This window comes from Mus pahari, chromosome 2 (genome assembly GCF_900095145.1).
Source record: "Mus pahari chromosome 2, PAHARI_EIJ_v1.1, whole genome shotgun sequence".
Lineage (NCBI taxonomy): Eukaryota > Metazoa > Chordata > Mammalia > Rodentia > Muridae > Mus > Mus pahari.
Window position 1 is genome coordinate 100,792,900 of NC_034591.1, and position 15,836 is coordinate 100,808,735.

At 52.0% G+C, this 15,836-nt stretch overlaps 2 protein-coding genes across 3 annotated transcripts in view; one reads left to right on the forward strand and one right to left on the reverse strand.

Moving 5' to 3' along the window:
- Positions 1-4,235, forward strand: part of Ankrd53 (ankyrin repeat domain 53) — a 6,348-nt gene extending 2,113 nt beyond the window's left edge. Inside the window, exons 4-6 of the mRNA XM_021191804.1 lie at positions 1,126-1,290; positions 1,683-1,803; positions 3,534-4,235. Coding sequence (XP_021047463.1) covers positions 1,126-1,290; positions 1,683-1,803; positions 3,534-4,214 — 967 coding nt within the window. The 3' untranslated portion in view covers positions 4,215-4,235. The remainder of the gene's footprint in view (positions 1-1,125; positions 1,291-1,682; positions 1,804-3,533) is intronic.
- Positions 4,236-4,796: 561 nt separating this feature from the next.
- On the reverse strand, positions 4,797-11,721 carry Tex261 (testis expressed 261). Of its 2 annotated transcripts, none has more exons than XM_021190405.2 (6): positions 11,563-11,721; positions 10,931-11,010; positions 9,641-9,794; positions 8,158-8,225; positions 7,331-7,433; positions 4,797-7,185 (listed from the first exon to the last, which is right to left on the reverse strand). In XM_021190405.2, exons 1-6 carry the CDS (start codon positions 11,630-11,632, stop codon positions 7,070-7,072), a joined length of 591 nt encoding a protein of 196 aa, XP_021046064.1. In that variant the 5' UTR covers positions 11,633-11,721; the 3' UTR covers positions 4,797-7,069. The 2 variants fall into 2 exon arrangements, with proteins under 2 accessions (XP_021046064.1, XP_029391288.1); XM_029535428.1 differs by lacking the exon at positions 11,563-11,721 and adding an exon at positions 11,441-11,519.
- Positions 11,722-15,836: the final 4,115 nt, after the last annotated feature.

A 15,836-nucleotide genomic window follows, 5' to 3' on the forward strand; every position in this document is an offset into this window, starting at 1 on the left:
TGAGTGAATGACCACGGACAGTTTGCTAATCAAGTGCATGAGTGAATGACCATGATTCCGGGGGCTCTGAAGAGATCAGTGGGGGACAGGTGGACGCACTGGAGTGGCTTTTCCTTCTTTCTTCATTTTATAAGTGTCTTGTGTAATCCAGGCTACCCTCAAACTGGCTACGATAGCCAGGGAGGATTTGAACTTCTGATTCTCATGCCTCTGCTGCCCAAGTCGTGCCTGGTTTGATACAGTGCTGGGGATTGAACCCAGGGCTAGTCAAGCAGCCTGTCAGAGGAAGTGCGTCCACAGCCCCAGGAAGTGACATTTAACTACAGCCCATAGGGACTGGGGAGATAGCTCAGTGGGTAAAGCGCTCATTGTGCAAGTGCGAGGAACTGAGTTCAAATCCTCAGCATCCATGTAAATGCCAGCTGGGCGTGGTGACCTCCTGTATTCTAGCCCATGGGAGCCAGAGACAGGAAACCCCTGAGCTTAGATGAGCTGATTCAGTGTGCTCTGAGTTCAAGTGAGAGACCCTGCCTCTGCATATAAGGTGGAGGATACCCATTGTCAACCTCTGGCCTCCACACAGTTGTGTATATATCCAAATGCACCCTCATACACACACACACACACACACACACACACACACACATGTGAATATGCATATGCACATACACACACCACACACATTAAAATGAACTTCAACTTGTGGACCAAGTGAGCTAACCTTGCCAAAAGCCCAGAAGGAACCAGACTTGGTAGTACATCTATCTGTACACTCAGCACTCAGGAGATGGAGACAGGGGTATTGGGGATTCAAGATCATCTTTGGCTACATTGCAAATTCCAGATCAACCTGTAGTACAAGAGACCTTGTCCCAAAAGTCGCTGAGATTGGTGGATCTGAAGCAACTCAGGGCACTGTAGTTCCTAGCTGTCATTCAAACACATCCTATACTCTGTACTGCTCACCGAGACTGTCCCTCCTAGAGAAGAGAAACGTGAAGCCCTAAGAAGAGTAGGTTACGAACAGGGTCCTCCATGGTGGTGGCAGAGTGGGCCCTGGAAGGTGGCTTGTCTGCCTATCTAACGCCTTTACCCTTCTGCCCTCCCCTTTGGTATACCTCACAGGCAGACCTACAGCGGCTCCACACCCCTGCACCTGGCTTCCTACAATGGCCTGCTGGGATGTGTTAAGCTGCTGGTGCAGAGTGGAGCCAATGTGCATGCCCGAGATGCCACAGGCTTCAAGCCCATCGACTACTGCAGACTCTGGAACCACCGTACCTGTGCCCGGTGAGCCTGAGACAACCACGCCAGCTCCCACTTCCTCCTGCAAGGTCCTTCCCCCCACTGTCCCCCTCCTATGGATGAGCCTCTAAGAGGGGGAGGCTTGAGGAAGCCAGATGTCAGTTGGGTGAAGTCTGGGAAAGAGGCCCCGAGTAGGATACTGTCAGCATGAGTTTTGCCTGTCCCCCACCCCCTCCTGTGTCTTTGCCTTCCCCTGTTCTTCAGTCAGGATCTTAATCCATCAGTTTTCTCTTCTCCCTCCAAGGGGCCCCTGGGCAGAGATGGGGTGCTTCGCTCTTCTCTGCTCTGGCAATTCCTCCCACTCCACTGGCCCTCAGAGCCTCACCGCAAGGGAAGACCAGTTCCTATAATCTGACACGCCCTCACCTTGGTGCCAGGTTCTTGAAGGATGCCATGTGGAAACATGATAAGAAGGTCTTTGCCCGGGAGATGGAGAAACTGAAGACCTTGAAGGAGAAGCTGACCATTTTGGAGTACCGCTACCTGATTGAATATCAAGTAAGGGGGAGTTCATCTCGGGCTGGGCTCTGCTGCTAAACTAGGGCCTTCCTTCTTGCCATGGTGAGAGGAGCAGCTGGAACACTCCCTTCTCGGAAGGAACCCTGCTCCCCACCAAATCCTCCCTTACAAACCACCCCTTTAGGCCAAGGGTCTTGTTCTGCGCCAGAAAGCAAGTACAGCCTGAATTATGGGGTATTCAGAGTTCTTGTTAGACACTGACCCTCTAGGACAAGGATCTCTAATGGAACTGGACACTTCCTAACACTGGGGTGCCTACTCATGAAAAGAAAACTCCTAACAGATGCCCCCAATGTCACTGTACACTAGACTCCTGCTAGGTCCCAAAGGTCAGCAAAGTGTGGTCCTCCACTCAAGGAACTTAGGTGTTAGGGAGAGAGAGGTTATGCATATGTGGGGAGGGTCCAGGAGGGTACCCAAAGTGATGCCAAGGGCGTATCTTTGAAGACTGACAGGCATCTATCTATCCATATAGAGTAAGGAATGACAGGTCCACAGACAGAATCACCGTGACAAATACATGGGGGCATTCAGGAGCACTGTCAATTTGGGGATCAGGTATAAGTTGGGTAGACTGACAGACTAGAGGTTTGGCAGGAGTCCAGACCAGTGACAGGGCAAGGGTTTAGCAGATATAATCATGGAGCATAAAACACTTAAAACAGGAAAATTAAGGCTTGGGTTCTTTGTTTTTGTTGTTTGTCGTTGTTTGTTGTTTTGTTTTATTTTGTTTTAAGACAGGGTTTCTCTGTGTAGCCCTGGCTGTCCTGGAACTAGCTGGCCTCAAACTCAGAGATCCGCCTGCCTCTGCCTCACAAGTGCTGGGAGCATACACCACCACAGCTCAGCTCAAGAACTTGGATCCTTAAGTGAATCCTACAGTGGCTACAGGGCCCTGCCATGGTTGTACTCTTCCAGTTGTCCCAGCTGTGCCTCTAGTCTGGGTCACCCAGCCCTTCCGGTTATCACGTCTTCTGTTGACCCTAACCCTACTCAGCAGCCCCCGCAGACCTCTACTCAGGATCTCCTGCTGCCCTCAATGGGAGCACACGGCCACTACTATTCCATTGGCTAGAATAAAAAGCAAGCCAGCTGCTGCCTGACTTGGGACTGGGCAAGGCTGAAGGAATTAGGACTCCTGGCTTAATCTAATCAGAACCTGCCTCTGGAGCTGGGTCAATCTCCAAAGCACCTGATTACTTAGCAACTGTGTGGGAGTGAGGCAGAGATAATAGGACAGGGACATTTCCACACATGTAAAGTTCAGTGCGAGCAGTGGTGAAGACAGAACTCTGGCTAAGTCCCGACCACCCAGTCTGGCAGTCAGGCACTCTGTCTCCCCAAGGTCACCTCCCAGAAGCCTGTGCAACCTCATTACTTCCATCCAATGCCAGGCCCTTCATCTTTTCTGGGGTCCAAATCAGAGAGCAGGACTTTTCACTGAGGCTGGGGCTACCCCTGGGGACATGGTACCTTCTCTCTGCAAAGCTGAGCTTGTCCCTATGTCTGTCCTCAAGCTGGAGGTCTCCTATGAAAGTCTTTGTCTCCTCCATAGCCTGGGAGCTCAGTCAGAAAAGGAGATGCCTCCTCCATCAAAACAAGGCTCACATAAGGCAGCAGGGCCAAGTAGACCTGAGGTTTCCCAGGGTGCTAGCCACGAGGTCTCCTGCCCACAAATGCCACTGCCCTTGCACCCTTCATTGTTGCAGAAAGAACAACAAATTCTGAGAGAGGCTCATTTCAGAAAGTGGCTCCAAAGCAAGGTGCTGGCCCGGACCCTGGGCTCTGCCGACTCCAAGCAAAAGGCTGGTGTCCGACCTTTGTCATTGGCCTCCAACACTTTAGGATGCCGGATACCTAAAAGCACCCTCCATTATCCATCTGTGGAAGCTCAGCTGAAAAGCTTGCCCTCACCCGTGGTGCCACCCAAGCCCATCTACAAGCAGACCACCATCAGTCGGCCCAAGTTATGGAACTATAGTGCTAACCCTGCCAGGTCCCCGATCACAAACATTGGCCACCCGCAGGGCATACGCCTGGGTGTGCACCCAGAACCCTATAAGGAACATGACTTCTGCAGATTCCTGGAGGTGACTCGAAATAAACACGGGGGTGCATGCCTGCGCACAGTGGATGGTGAGTTGGTGACACCTGTACCCCAGCTGCCTTTTGAGATGATGGTCCGGGTGCTGTACCCAGGGACTCAACCCTACAGGATGAAAGTGCCCCAGGGCTTGTATCCACGGGACATACTCAAAGTGCCTGAGAAACGGCATTTGGGAGATTCTTGTACCAATACAATGGCCATGAGCCTACGTGAGACATTTGATAAGCCCTTCCTCAATTCCCTGGAAGCTTGCCAGACTCGAGTAGCCCCACCCTCCAAGTGAGTTCTCACATAAAGTTGTTCTGGAAGCCTCTGGTGAAGGCGGAAGTGTTAAGATTTGTACTGTGGTTAGAAGTGTGGTAGGGTTCTGGTTCCCAAGGGCAGAAGCTACCCCTAACTATCCCTCTTCCCAAAAGCACACATCCCACCCCTCCCTTCTCTCTACAAAGAAATGGCCTAGCTCCCTGGGATGTGTGCATCTGGACAGAGCACAAGGTTCAGAGCAGAGGGCCGGTAAAGTCCTGGGACCCAGCAATGAAAAGTAACCCCTTGGTCCTTAGGTACCTTAACCTGCCCTAGCACAGCCAGGGATGAGGCTTCCAGGACAGGATACTCCTAGGCATTCTGCCATGTGTCCTTCCTGTCTGCTGTAGCCCCTGCCTGGCAGTGGGAACAGCTGATACGCTATCCCGAGCAGGCTTCTCTGCCCATGCTTCTTGCTCATAGCCCCACTGGGGTATGTGAAGCTGCAGTTCCAGGAGGCTGGGCAGTACTTGTGCCAAGAGAGGAAGACCTGCGACTCTGATGTGAAACCTGCCCAGGAAGCTATCCTGGACCCCGATGTGCCCTGGTCACACACTACAGCTCACTCTTTAAACAAAACATTTATTGAATGCTTCCCATGGGCCAGGCGCCAAAATCAGGTAGTTGATAATACAAAAACCCAAGGGCTTTCCCTGCCCTCAAGGAGCTTCCAGTCTAGTGGGGAGACAGTGAGCCAAGAGGATCTGTGTGGCAGCTGGGGTTAGGGGAGGAGAGGGGACACTCAAGACTCCTTGGAGGAAATAAAATCTAAGGAAAAGTGGCAAATTACCAAAGTAAGTGGAAGGAAGGGTATCGAAGCAGCTAGAGCCATGGTCTCTGTGTACAGGAGGCCCAGAGCCCATGTCAAGTGGTGAAGCCAGTAGGGACCCAGGAACCTCACACACCATGCTAAGGAGTCTGGACTTTATCCTGAGGGCAGTAGAGAGCTGGGGAGAGTTGGGGGCCTGAAAAGACTTGGCCAACCGTGCATTTCAGAAAGAAACCCAGCTGGCAAGAGGATAGAGAAACAGGAAACCGTCAAAACAAAATGAGGCGAGAGATGACAGCAGGGTGGCTCAAATACAGAGATACCAAGAATAGATCAGATCGACTTAGGCAGAAAGAGCAATATTCTGCCTGGCTCCCGAGCCATCGTAAGACCAGGGACAAGGTACTGCAAAGAGCAGACGCTGAGCCCCAATTGTCTCTGTGCCCAGAAGGCAGCAGAACTGTGGGAGAGCTAGGGAGTGGCTGGGACTGAAGGTCGGCTCTGACTTCCTCCACAGCGTCCCTTAAGCCACCGGCACAGCTGGGCTTCCTGAGATCCAGGAGACAGCTAAGGAGCCCCTGTGTGCACAGGGTGAGAAAGAAGCCTCTATAACAGAAACTGTAAAGAGACAACAGCCACCCCGGTGCTGAGAAACAAGAGCCAGCGGCCCCCAAGACCCAGCCGGCGACCTGTGATGAGTTGTCCTGGGTTCGCTTGGGAAAGCCCCTGTCCGAGCAGCAGGCAGGATGAACAAAGATAAAGAAGGGGACAGCAGAGCAAGTGGGGCCAGCCTGAGCCCACTGGTGGGCAGCCGCTCATGTCCTATACCTTCATCCACTCGAGTGGCAGAAAATAGGCCTGGCAATCTCACCTGTAGCTGCAAAACAAATTCAGAGACTAGCGCGCCAAGATGTGACAGAAATGCAAGAGCCAGTGCGATGAAGGATGCATAAGAAGATGCTGAAGAGCTGGAATCTTCCCCATGCCTTGTCCATCTGGGCACCTGCCAGACTCACTGTGAGGTACGAGATTCAGCGACGGGGAGGGGACCTTCATTCCATATACTGCTGAGCCCCTGCAAGGCACTGTATGTAGTTGGAGTGCAAGGTCAACAGATGCTGGTCTGTGCCCGGGATGAGGCTCACCTTAGAAGACAGAGCTCACATCCCTCCAGGAGTCGGAAGCGCAGCTGAGTGTGGCCTGTGTGCTCTGAGCGGCAGCCTTTCCCAGTTCCGTTTCTCAAGAAACAGGCCGCAGCCTAGGCTGCCTAGACGCCAATATTTATTTTTTCACTGAGCCTGAGATAGAATTTACCAAGAAACCTCTCCTTTTTCTCAAAGGAAGACATAAATAGGATAGTGTACATGGTCTACATCTCTAACCCTGCCATAAACTTTCTACCCCTCCCCAACTCTGCACTGTCACAGTCTGGGGAAGGAGGCATGGAAAGAAGGAGAAGCCTCAGAAAAAAACTGCCTTTGCCCACTCATTCTCGTCTATGTTCCCTTCCCACTTAGGGCCATGAGAATCCCTTCAGAAGGGCAAGAGCCAGAAGAGGAGTCCCTAGAGCAGGCTAGCCCAGTCTAGGCAGAAGGTTAGCAGGCAGAGAAGAAGATGAACTCCTGGGGTGTTAAGGCAAACAGTGCCACCTAGAATCTTTATTTGAAAGGGCATTAGCATTGGACAAGACCCACATTTCCACAGCAAAATGCACTTTTCCTGGAAGTGCCGACCCTCAGCTCCTCCCTACAGTCACCTGCCTGAGAACTTGCTGTCGGTTCCCTAGCTTCATATTCATTTCCCTGCCTGCCCCATCCGACCAGACCCAACTCCGGGGAGGGGAGGGCTGGGGACATAGCCTCCTGGCATAGCAGGCTCTGCTACCCTCTCTGGTACCTCTGGCAGCATTCAAGCCTCCTGAGGAGGGTGGGGATGGGGCTTCAGAACAGAGGGGAGGGAGACCTGGGCTGGCAGAAGACACCTTCCAGGCTCCCAGGCACGATTAGCCCAGAGTCCCAGGGGCCTGGCTCTATTGGTCTTGCCCCCCACATGCCCTCCCCAAAGGGTCAGTATATCTTCTGCCGACTGGGTAGGATGGCCTCTTTGATGAAGGAGAAGACAACCAGGATGCCTAAGCGCTTGCCTCGCTTGCCTTTGGTGAAGTAATTGGAGACCACGTCATCTGTGGAGACACAGGCAGGGAGATGAGCATGCGTGTGCATGCATGTGTGTGCAGAGCTCTCATCCCCCAAAGCCCCAGTGTTTCCTCACAGGGCTGGTGCCAGTCCCCCCACCTGACCTAAGACGCCCTTCCTCCCCTTCCTCACCGCCTGGCTGCATGGTGGAGGGCAGGACATTCTCCCCAGCCGAGAGTGACACGAAGAAAGCAAACGGGATTATCCACAGGCAGAATGTGAAGTAGGCCAGGACCTGGTGACAGGAGAGACTGAGAAGGGAGAGCCCCAGGGGCCCCGAAGGCCCACCCTATCCCTGCAGGGGCTAGCACTCAGGAAGCAGGACTCTCTGACACAAACTGCTGGGGGAGTCCCTCCCCAAAGGGACACTGTTCTTGGGGGCTTCAAGTGGGAGGAATCCTGGGGAGGTTCTGATGGGGCTGGAGTTAAGGGTGGGTCCTTGTGAGGTCTGGTTCACACAGGCCAGCTTGGTGCCCCTTCTAGGCTTGAAGATGACTCTACTGAGGCACCCAAAGGACACACTGGGGGAGGGGAGTGTCCTCCCACCTTGCCAAAGGGGTCCCTTCTGGTCTTCAGACACCCTGCCTTCCAAAAATCATTATACTTAATTGCTTAAAAAAAAAAAAAGAAAACAAAAACAAAAACAAAAACCAAAAAACAAAAAACAGGAGCTGGAGAGGTGGCTCAGCAGTTAAGAGCACTGATTACTCTTCCAGAGGTCCTGAGTTCAAGTCTCAGCAACCACATGGTGGCTCGCAACCATCTGTAATGGNATCCGATGCCCTCTTCTGATGTATCTGAAGACAGCAACAGTGTGCTCATGTACAAAAAATAAAAGCATGTTCCTGAATGGAGTTGGTTCTGGATCACAGCTACAGTCACAAAGAGGATCATCTAAGTCCCTTTACAACCCCACCCCTGCCACCACGACCGTGTGCTAGACCCTGGGTACATCTTACCTCAGAGAAAGGGTAATACTCTTCTGCAAAGAACTGAAATGCCAGGTAATGATTCACCACCACTAGCCCTGTGGGGATGGAGAGGCCGGTCACAGCGTGCTCGCCAAATCCAGAAGGCCCCCAAGCCAGAGCCCTGGGTCTCAGTCTTGACTCTATACCAACTCACAGCATGGCTCTGGGGCCAAGGGCACTGCCTAGACCCCAGTCCCCATCTGTTAAGAATGGGTGCTCAGCTCTAACTTTGTCACTGCAGGCGGCAGCAGGAACAGAACCAGAAGGTAGACTGGAACATTCTGGCATGTTATAAAAACAAGGTTTTCTTTGTGTTACAAATAATCCATGATCTCAAGTGGGAGAGAATCCATTGCTCTCCCAAGAGCAATGTGGGAGAAGAGGTCATGGGTAGGCAGAACACACACCTCAGTGGAATGTGCTTCGCACTGCACAGCAGGGAGAGGCCTCCTCAGAGAGAGACCAGGTACTCAGGGTTCCTTGGAAAGCTAGGACAGGGAAAGACACACCAACCTATCCTGCTGTGCTCTGGTCCCATACACTCTTCTCTAGTGTGCACAAGTTCATGAAAGCGCATGTAAGGGGACAGCTGCTCAGAGGTTCAAAGCCCAGTGTGCTTCCACAGCAGAATGAAGGGCAGGCGTCAGAAACACCGCGTCCCCATACCTACATCACGACTACATGTCTCGTTTCTGCCCTTTACCATGAAGACAGCACTCTGCCATGCCATGCACAAGGCTAAGGGACACAAAGGCGCAGATGGCACCTGGTGCCAACAAGGTACCTCAGAAAAACTTTTCCTAGGCATCCAAAGGGCAGGCCAAGGGAGTGACATAGGAAGCCAGAGGAGCCTTCTGGTGGCCAGAGCTGCTCGCTGGGAGACCTTTAGGGGGCCTGGTGCTGAACAAACTCCCGCTAAAACAGGTTCTGAGGTTAAAATTACACCTGACATCGACATGCCCCAAACTCTAACAATCCACCCTTCTATGGATAACGTTCAGATTTCCCCCTAGGCTCAGAAACATAACTCTAACGCACACCCCATACCACCTGCCATCTCGACCCAGGCTACAGCAAGGAAAAACGGCAGTGCCCGTGGCCAACCACCTTCTAAAACCTTTCTCACAAACATCTGTGTGCATCTGTGACCACCGCATGAACCAACTAGGTCTAACAGTGACTCCGGGATGAGAAGTGACTTTCCAGGGACAGGAAATAGTGTGTGCTTCTCTTCCTTCCCAAGCCCTCCTTCTAACTAGACTCTTTGGCAAGGTCCTCCTGGTTGGAGCCCTTCCCCTGATGAGGACTAGGCAGAGAAAGGCTCTAGGGTCCTCAGGAACGAGCAACAGTGTGGCCTCCTGCAGGACCTCAGCCGCTTCTCAGCTGCTCCTCTCCCCAGGATCAGGTCAGTGTCTGGGACAGAGTGCCCACATCTAGTCACATCAAGGCCTCCCTGCTTGCCCCCTCTCACCGCATGACAGGATGAAGTTAGGTGATGTCAGCATGATGAAGGGGAAGGTCTGGAGAAGGCCAAAGTAGACGAGGTTGGTGAAAAGGCCCACGCCAATCATGCTGGTGGGGAAACGCTCAAAGACGTAGAGGCCGATCAGCACTGCTGTGGAGAACTGAAACAGGCAGAGGTGCTGGCTCAGGAGACCTTCAGGCCTCCTGGACTGTCAGTCCCTGCCTGCTCTGCACAGCGTCGTTACAAATGCTCTTTGGTTTTCTTGGTTCACAGAAACCACACTCAGCTTTCAAAAAGGTGGTCTCTCTGAAGGTCCCTTCTAAAACATTTTGGACAAAGTAAGGAAAAAAAAATTTTTTACACAGCACTCCACCAAACACACACCCAACGTGTGATGGAGCAAACTCAATTTGCCTGCTCTCCTTTTTACTGGTAGCACTGTTTTTGGAGCTGGAGCTGAGGATCTAACCAAAGGCCGCGTGCATGCGTGCGTGCGTGCGTGCCAGTACCCCCATGCCAGTACCCCCATGCCCCATTTCATATCTTCCTAGAAGGCTAAGCATGATCTACTGAATCAATCACGTGACTCAGTAATGAATCCAGCAGGCAGTTAGAGGAAGGCTTCAGTTGTCAAGATGAAAGGTCTAATTGCTGTACCAGCCACACCCACAGACTGAGCCAATGAGCTGGCTGTGGCCCCGGCTTTACCACAAACTACAACCCCAGGCTATGTTGAGAGTGAAAGTAGCTGCAGACTTGACTGAAAGGTGAACTTTTCTGTCCTAAGGCGCCCCCACAGGCACCTGGGTCTTTCTCACAGCCTCTCTAACAGGGACAGGGACCAAGTCTTCAGGAAAAGAATCCTCCCATGAGGGAAGAGAAAGGGCCAGGCACTCTCCCTTAGGACAAATCACACTGACTGGAGAGAGAGCAATAGCTAAGCACTGCAAACTGTCCTTATTCCTGTAAGTTCTCAGCCTGGCCCGGGACTGGGGAGCCGGTGCTGGAGACAGTGGACACTGGGAGACAGCCACATGAAAGCGGAGCCATGAATACCTGTCATTGAAATATCTGCACTGTCACCTTAAGGAATGGCAGTAGGTTGTGAAACAATGCCACCCGAGGCTGGAGGGCCAGGGGTGATCTGGACCCAGGAGCGCAGGTTGCAGAGCAGGGAAGAAAGTGGGACACCCTCAGATTCTGGGTTCTCAGCACCAAAACAGTCCCCCACTTCCTGTTTCTAATGTAGGGCTAGCAAGCCCTGGGTGACTAATCCAGGGAAAAGCGACCACTTACCCAGATCATGTATTTGATGATACGGCTGGTGGCCACCGTGTACTCTTCTATCAGCTCTGCAAGGTAGTACAGTCCAGCCGCTGGGTCGGAGACGGGGGTCACAGGGGGGGACAAACAGGAAGAGATCAGCCGGGGACACTCCCACCAGGCTGCTCATCCTGTAGTCCCCCACTAACCCTCCCCAGGCTCCAGGAAGTCGGGAACAAGCCAAAGCACCCCTGGGATGTCCTTCTCATCTGCACAAGTAGATAGAACTTTGCCAAGACAACTGTAGAAAGACTGGATTTGACCGCACAGCATATAGTTAACCTCTGTTCCAGGAACCTTAAACTCCACTCGTCAGTCAACACCTGCAGAACACTTAGTTTACAGGCCGGGTGTTGTACACTAGCACACAGCCGGGTGAGACAGGCAGGGGCCTTCCCCCTGCCCCAGCTGGAGGGGACAGGCTGAGTGGGGAGCCCAGGGCTCCGAGAGCAAGGATGCGTCTCGGGAACCAAGCATCCCCACCGGAAGGTTCCGCGGAGGTCCAGTAGGACCAGCTCGGGGTCCTCAGCGCCCAGCTGCAAAGAGCAGCAGCGGTTGGCGGCTCGGGGCACCGGGGCGCTCGCGGACCGAGTCAACGTTCTCACCGACGGCCAGAGTGATGAATGCCACCTGGATGAACAGCGACAGCCAGCTCAGCACGTACATGAACCACATGGCGCCCCCCGGGCCGCCGGGACGGGCCTGCGCGGTCCGGCTCCCGCGACACTAAGCGGCCGCCGCCGTGCTGTCCCCGCCCCGCGGACGCGGAGAGGAGCAGGGCGGAGCGCCGCAGCCCCTGCGCCCCCGCCGAGGCCGCGAGCGCCGCTAACCGGCTCGGAGGATCGAAATCGCGCTGCACCCGGTACGGAGCGCCTACACAGAGCCCAGATTGATTGGGACCAATTCTGGCTCAAGCCTGCTCCGCACAGCCCTGGATCCTAATTTTCTGGGAGAGGAAGATTACCTTATCTCAGGTCACACACTAGGAAGCCTCATAATCTGGAATTCCAGGTACCTTTAAATGGTCACCTTCAGCCCTAACTCTCCCTCTAGGCTGAGGTCTTTTGCAATACAGGTCTGCACTTTTGCGTGGGGACTAAAGCAACCGCCAAGCACTGACTGTACTTGCGATGACAGTGAGATGCTGATCCTCTTGCCTCAACCTACTGAGTGCTGAAATGGTGGGTTATGTATTCTGTTATGCTCTGTGCCCTGGGAAGCCAATCACGATAGGAGTCAGTAGAAATGCTTCGCATGGTTACTCACAGCACGTTTAGGTCTGAAGTGACCATCCAGCAACACTTTCTGCACCTGTGTACAAGCTTTTATGGGACTTGCTGCTATAAACTGCCCCTGGGATGAACCCCAACATAAGAGATACAAGAAACTATTTAAAATAAGACCCCCTCCATTTTGAGTAGGGGTCAAGTAAAGTTTAAGTTCCCAAGACCTCCCTGGGAACTGACTTCCTAATTGGCAGAGAGAGATAGGTACGTGGGCAACTGATGTCCTGGTTGGCAAGTTAAGATACGAATTTTAGTCAAAACAAGTCCCATCCTGGTAGACAAGTTAAGGCATGAATATTAGACAAGGCAAGTCCCCTGCCACCATTGAATACCCCAACCAATGGGAGCAGGACAAGTGTATAACAAAGACATCTTCCTAAGGCAGTGCCCCTATCCCTAAATCCTGATTGGTGAAATAACATGGCACAAGATGTTTGCGGCTTGGGGCTTTACAACCCTGGAGGATCTTAACTTGGAGTCATGGTTTGTCTCGGGAGCCTGAACCGATCAGCCTTGGGGTGTGGCATTCAGTAAACCATCCCTAGGAGCCCAAGACCAGTGTCTGAGTGGTTTGTGTGGCGAATCCTAGACCCCCCAACAGGTATGTGCCACCATATCACACACAGAATCAGATTTCTTGATTCACAAAGTAAGTGCTCATTCCTAAACAAAACAAAAAAGGAGCTGGGCTGGAAAGCTGCTTCAGTGACTAAGATCACATGTTGCTCTTGCAGAGGACCCAAGTTTATTCCCCTACAAACACGTCAGGTAGTTTACGATCACCCATAAATCCAGGTCCAGGTGGACCTGAGGCTTCTGCCTTCATTGGAAACCTATACTCAAGTTCACATACTCTACGCAGACACACAAATACATACTTAAAAATAAATAGGCCACACACGGTAGTGCATGCTGTTAGTCCCAGCTCTTGGGAAACAAAGTCAGGTGGATCTCTGTGAGTTTGAGGCCAGCCTTGTTTACATGCAAAATTCCAGGCTAGTCAGGGCTACATAGTGAAACCCTGTCTCAAAACAAACCATAAAAATAAACTAAAAATCTTTAAGTGCATAAAAATGCTTCATGGAGGGAGGAAATGTAGATGTGTCCTCCAGTCTTTCTTCAGAACTGGAGAGAAAGGGACTTGGGGGCCCTGAAAGCTGAGTGCACCCACCTTTCAATGTGCCTGCTAGAACTGGTACACCAGCTGGGTGCTGCCATTTCTCCTGTGTTAGAGCCCAAACTAGCCAGCCAGAGCTGAAGATATGAATTTCCTTTGATGGCAGGAAAGGCAAGCAGGAAGAAACAAAAAGTAGTTTCTTTTTTTGCCCCATCCAGTTCCACTCCATCCTATGGGACTCTGGAGCCCTGGGGACCAAGCTGAACAGGAATCAGAGCCAGGTGGCCCAAGACTCAATGTGAGGGGGGAAAGGATAAAGGAAGGGGAACAGTAAATGCCAAGGACTTGTTTCAAGGGTAAAAGACTGAGAGGTCTGAGGTCACGGAGCAGATGTTGACTTAGTCAGGAGCAGAATCTACTTGGCGTATGTTCCCATCCCAAGGTTGTGCCCACCCCTTCGCCTTTGCTCCTCTCACGTTTGTCACTGAATTCATGGAGGGAGGACGTTAGATAGCCCGGCCCCATCTAGACCTCTTCCTTGGAAATCACCGCTGAATAATTTCTTGGCTTTTTGGCTAAGATCAAGGTCAGAAGATGCTAAATGCAATTCCCACAGTCTTACTCTGTGCCAGACGTGGCCCAAGTGGCCCAGGTGAGCTGACCCAGTTAGCATCCCATCTAGGGCAGGCTGCTACTGTCTCTGTCTCCCAGACAAAGAACCAAGACACAGAGCTTCAGTTTCCATCAATTCCACATAGCTTGTACCCAGAGGAGCGGGTTTGAATCTGGGCGGCTCGGCTGCAGATACCCCTGTGCTTTCTGGCCTGCCTGTCAGCCCAGGGACTGGGTCCCACCTCAGCTCCAGGCTATGTGTCCCCTCTCTAGTTTTACCTTTGTAAGGATACTTGTCACAGTTCTCATAGCTCTCTTTCCTCACACTGTGACTTTAATAACTCAACTTGTGACATTCTCACAGACTCACACATCCACTGGGTTTAAGACAGGGGGGAAGCAGGATAGGATAGGGGGTTTCCGGAGGGGAAACCTGGAAAGGGGATAAAATTTGAAATGTAAATAAATAAAATATCCAACGAGAGAGAGAGAGAGAGACAGAGACAGAGACAGAGAAGACTGAGACAGAGACAGAGACAGAGACAGAGACAGAGACAGAGAGAGAGACAGAGACAGAGACAGAGAAAGCAAGCAAGCTCCGGTTGTGGAGTCATCACCCTGATAGCAAAACCTCTTCGTTGGAGCTGTCACCTTCTGCCCTCTAGTGGCAATCAGAGGAGCAGCAGAGAACAACAGGCAGGAGTGGTTTCCTGACCTCTTCTTTCAAGGAGTTTTGAGGGACAGAGATTTTTTTTTTTCTACCAGTCTTTCAGTGAAGGCCAGCCAGGGAGGCGTGATAGCACACACCCACCCACACCCACACACACATTGCATACACTACTTTTGGACAGGATTCGTTTCAGCCATCTTGCCAGGCTGCATCAATTGGGTGGGGGGGGGGAGGGAGAGAGAGACAGAGAGACAGAGAGACAGAGAGACAGAGAGACAGAGAGACAGAGAGACAGAGAGAAGCTGACTCAGAGGTCCAGAGGTCAGACACCAGCAGGAAGAAGTGGAGAACCAGTCTCTTACCGCACATGCCTGAGAGACTGCCAGCTCTCTAGGACTCCCAGAAGCAGCGTGGCGTGGTGGGAACCTTAAGCAGATGTGTTCTACTCTACTCCTTGACAAATATGTACCATACTTCTTCTTCTTCTTCTTCTTCTTCTTCTTCTTCTTCTTCTTCTTCTTCTTCTTCTTCTTCTTCTTCTTCTTCTTCTTCTTCTTCTTTTTGCTTTGCCTGGCAATAAATATTTTAATGTTTTTTGCTTTATTCTTAAGATGACAAATAAGTTTCAAGTTTATTTCCTTTTTTTTTTGTTTGCTATTTAAATACAAAGCTAAGCCACAAACAGGTACAACCAAGACATTTTTATCTCACAGTCACACCCTCCTGTCAGGTCCTCCTCCAAGTCTGACCACTGACTGGGCTAGCAAAGGGTGCGGGGAGGACTTTCTTAGGTAGCACCATCAGGAGCCTGGGAGATGGGGGTGTCGGGGATGAGGGTAGGTTCTTATACCTGGCTCCTGAACCCCAGACCCCTGGACTGAAGGTGAATGGTTAGTCCTCCCCAGGGAGGGAGAAGGAAGCCACCCACTCTTGCTCTCACAGGTCAAAACTGAAGCATCCTCCTGGTTCTCTGCAGGCTGTCAGGTACCCTAGTGCCAAACACGTCTGCTGCCTGAAGCTCCAGGGGTGCTGGACTGACAGCATCTTCACGGGAGACCAGGGGTTCTGCCTTGACAGCAGGTAGAGAACTTCCCATGCAGCAGAACTGGGGTTGGGGAGGGGGTGTGGGCTTAGTAATTTCTGGTCCCNCTACAAAACCTCACTTTTGATTAGAATAGAGTACCATCTCAAATC

Bases quoted from the DNA above. Each gene is read 5' to 3' on its own strand.
- Tex261 (XM_021190405.2), bottom strand. From the start codon at position 11,632: ATGTGGTTCATGTACGTGCTGAGCTGGCTGTCGCTGTTCATCCAGGTG. The intron at 11,011-11,562 runs GTGAGAACGTTG...TCTCCGACCCAG, and splicing joins ATTCATCACTCTGGCCGTCG to CGGCTGGACTGTACTACCTT. The intron at 8,226-9,640 runs GTGAGAGGGGGC...CCATCCCCACAG, and splicing joins TAACTTCATCCTGTCATGCG to GGCTAGTGGTGGTGAATCAT.